This window comes from Aptenodytes forsteri, unplaced genomic scaffold (genome assembly GCF_000699145.1).
Source record: "Aptenodytes forsteri isolate BGI_AS27 unplaced genomic scaffold, ASM69914v1 Scaffold120, whole genome shotgun sequence".
Lineage (NCBI taxonomy): Eukaryota > Metazoa > Chordata > Aves > Sphenisciformes > Spheniscidae > Aptenodytes > Aptenodytes forsteri.
The window spans coordinates 4,279,194-4,281,515 of NW_008795938.1; the positions used below are offsets into that span (position 1 = coordinate 4,279,194).

Below are 2,322 nucleotides of genomic sequence, written 5' to 3' on the forward strand. Positions count from 1 at the left end.
CACGCCTGTGACCAGCCGGGCATCGTGGTGTTCTGCATCATGGAGTACGACGTGCTGCAGTTCTGCGACTTCCTGGGCTCCCTCATGTCTGTCTGGGTCACTGTCATTGCCATGGCCCGGCTCCAGCCTGTGGTCAAGCAGGCAAGTGCGGGGATGGGCCGCACGGGGCGGGCATGGAGGGGACCCATCCTGACGTGTGCCCCGCTGCCCCACAGGTGCTGTACCTGCTGGGGGCCATGCTGCTCTCCATGGCTCTGCAGATGGACCGCCACGGGCTCTGGAACCTGCTGGGGCCCAGCCTCTTCGCCTTAGGGATCATGGCCGTCGCCTGGGTAAGGAGATGCTGTCCCTGTCCTCTTATGTCCCCATCCTGGCTGCGCTCAGCATCCTCCCCAGCCGTCCAGCCCCACTCCCCTGCCAGCATCTCCCCTCTGCTGCCTTCACCTTTCCCCATGAACCACCTGCCCTGACTCCTGGGGGATGCAGCACCGGGGCACAGGGACCCTGCCCGTCCCTGCCGGGGCTGCTTCTTCCAGCCCCCCCTTTCCCCACCGTAGACGGCTCGCACCATCCGGCGCCGCCACTGCTACCCACCGACCTGGAAGCGCTGGGCTTTTTACCTGTGCCCGGGAGCGCTGATCGCGGCGGCCGCTGTGCTGCTCTACGCCTTCGTGGAGACGGAGGAGAACTACTTCTACATCCACAGCATCTGGCACCTGCTCATCGCCGGCAGCGTCGGCTTCTTGCTGCCGCCCCGCGCCAAGCCCAGCGGGCGCCTGGGGCCACTGCCCCGGCGCAAGGGCTGCGGGTACCAGCTCTGCGTCAACGAACAGGAGGAGCTGGGGCTCGTCGACCCGGCCGTGGCCTCCATCAACAGCATTTGTACCAGCTGATGCCGACGGCAGCCCGGACTCCTCTGGCACGGACAGCAGCCCTGTGGGGCCCGGCACCCCCTCTCTTTGCCATTTGCCCGTCCCTGGAGCGCCAGGACTCCTCTGGGTGGGCGCACAGCCGCCCGTGCCACCCTGTTCTTGCAATTACAGCCTGGCTGAACTTGTCTCCGGGAGTTGCTGCGGCTCAGTCCGGTGCAGAGCTGGGGGGGCTCGAGGCTGAGCTGGGGCCACGCTCCTCTCTTTGCCGGGCCATGGAGGTGCTCAGGGGATGTGGCTGGGTGCAGAGGGGTGAATGGCAATGGTCTCTGGCTCTCGCTCAGGGGTCTGTAGCAAGAACTGCTACTCTGTGGTGGGCTGCTCTGTGGCTGACGCAGCTCTGGCATGGAGCAAGGAGGCCGGCAAGAGGTGGGGGGCCAGGGGCTGCATTCTTTTGGCTCACTGCAGGGCAGGCTGCAGAGCTGGGATGAATTTGCCGTGGCACTGTGTTCTCACAGGACGGCTGTATTGTCTGACCCACAGGCAGCTGTGCTGTGCCAGGGCAGCCGGGGAGCTGGCAGGACCGCAGGGAGCCCATAGCCCTGGGGGAAACTGCCACTGGGGAGTGGTGCCGGTGCTGCCTGCCGTGGCGATGCATGGGTCTGAGAGTGCACTGCCTGCAAGGGCCACATCCCCAGGAACCCACAGCCCCTTGGTGTCACCCCGCTGCCCAGAGCAGCCCCCCTCGGTGCCCCACACATGGGTGCACCTACCCAGGGGCAGTGGAGCAGTGACCCTGTGTCCCTGTTGTTGCCATCAGCCATAAGCAGCTGCCTTGTCTCTGCAGGGCACTGAGCATCACTGGGAGGGGGCATTGCATGGACTGTACCCCCCCATCTGGTTGGGACAACCCTGTCTCAGCCCCCGTTCCTTGTCCCGCCCCATGGGAGACCCATGGGCTCAGCACCCACTGGAGCCAGTGATGGCCGTGGTTGTGGTGGCAAACACCGGGGCTGCGTGTGTGGCTCAAGGACAAGGCATTTCCACCCTGCTCCTGCAGCTCAGAGGGAGCGAGATGGACCAGTGAGGAGAGGGGAAACCCCACTGCCCCTTCTCACCCCTCTGGGGACTGCTCCAACCCCCTGGGCTCTTCCCAGCCCCGCAGAGGTCTTCAGGGGTGAGTCCCCAGGCAAAGCTCTGCACCCCGGTGGTCACATCCTGGCTCAGCAGAGCCCGCCTGCCAGCAGCCCCCCCGGCTCCCCGTATCCTGGGGACAGAGCTCAGCACAGGGAGATTTACTGGATGCCTAACAGGATTAGCAACTGCGGGCGGGCAGGCAGCTATGTAATAAGATTGCAATCTAATTAAACCTGCTGCCCGGGAGCTGGGCCCCAGCTGGCCAGAGCGGGGTGGGCTCAGGGGGGCTGCGGGGGTGGCTGGAGGGGACAGCGGC

General features: G+C 65.6%; 1 protein-coding gene across 1 annotated transcript in view; it reads left to right on the forward strand.

Annotated features, from left to right (window-relative positions):
* The window catches only part of TMEM8B (transmembrane protein 8B), a 10,710-nt gene extending 9,652 nt beyond the window's left edge, over nucleotides 1–1,058 (forward strand). The window contains exons 11-13 of the mRNA XM_019473633.1: nucleotides 1–141; nucleotides 216–332; nucleotides 558–1,058. The exon at nucleotides 1–141 is cut by the window's left edge and continues 69 nt beyond it. Coding sequence (XP_019329178.1) covers nucleotides 1–141; nucleotides 216–332; nucleotides 558–893 — 594 coding nt within the window. The 3' untranslated portion in view covers nucleotides 894–1,058. The remainder of the gene's footprint in view (nucleotides 142–215; nucleotides 333–557) is intronic.
* Nucleotides 1,059–2,322: the final 1,264 nt, after the last annotated feature.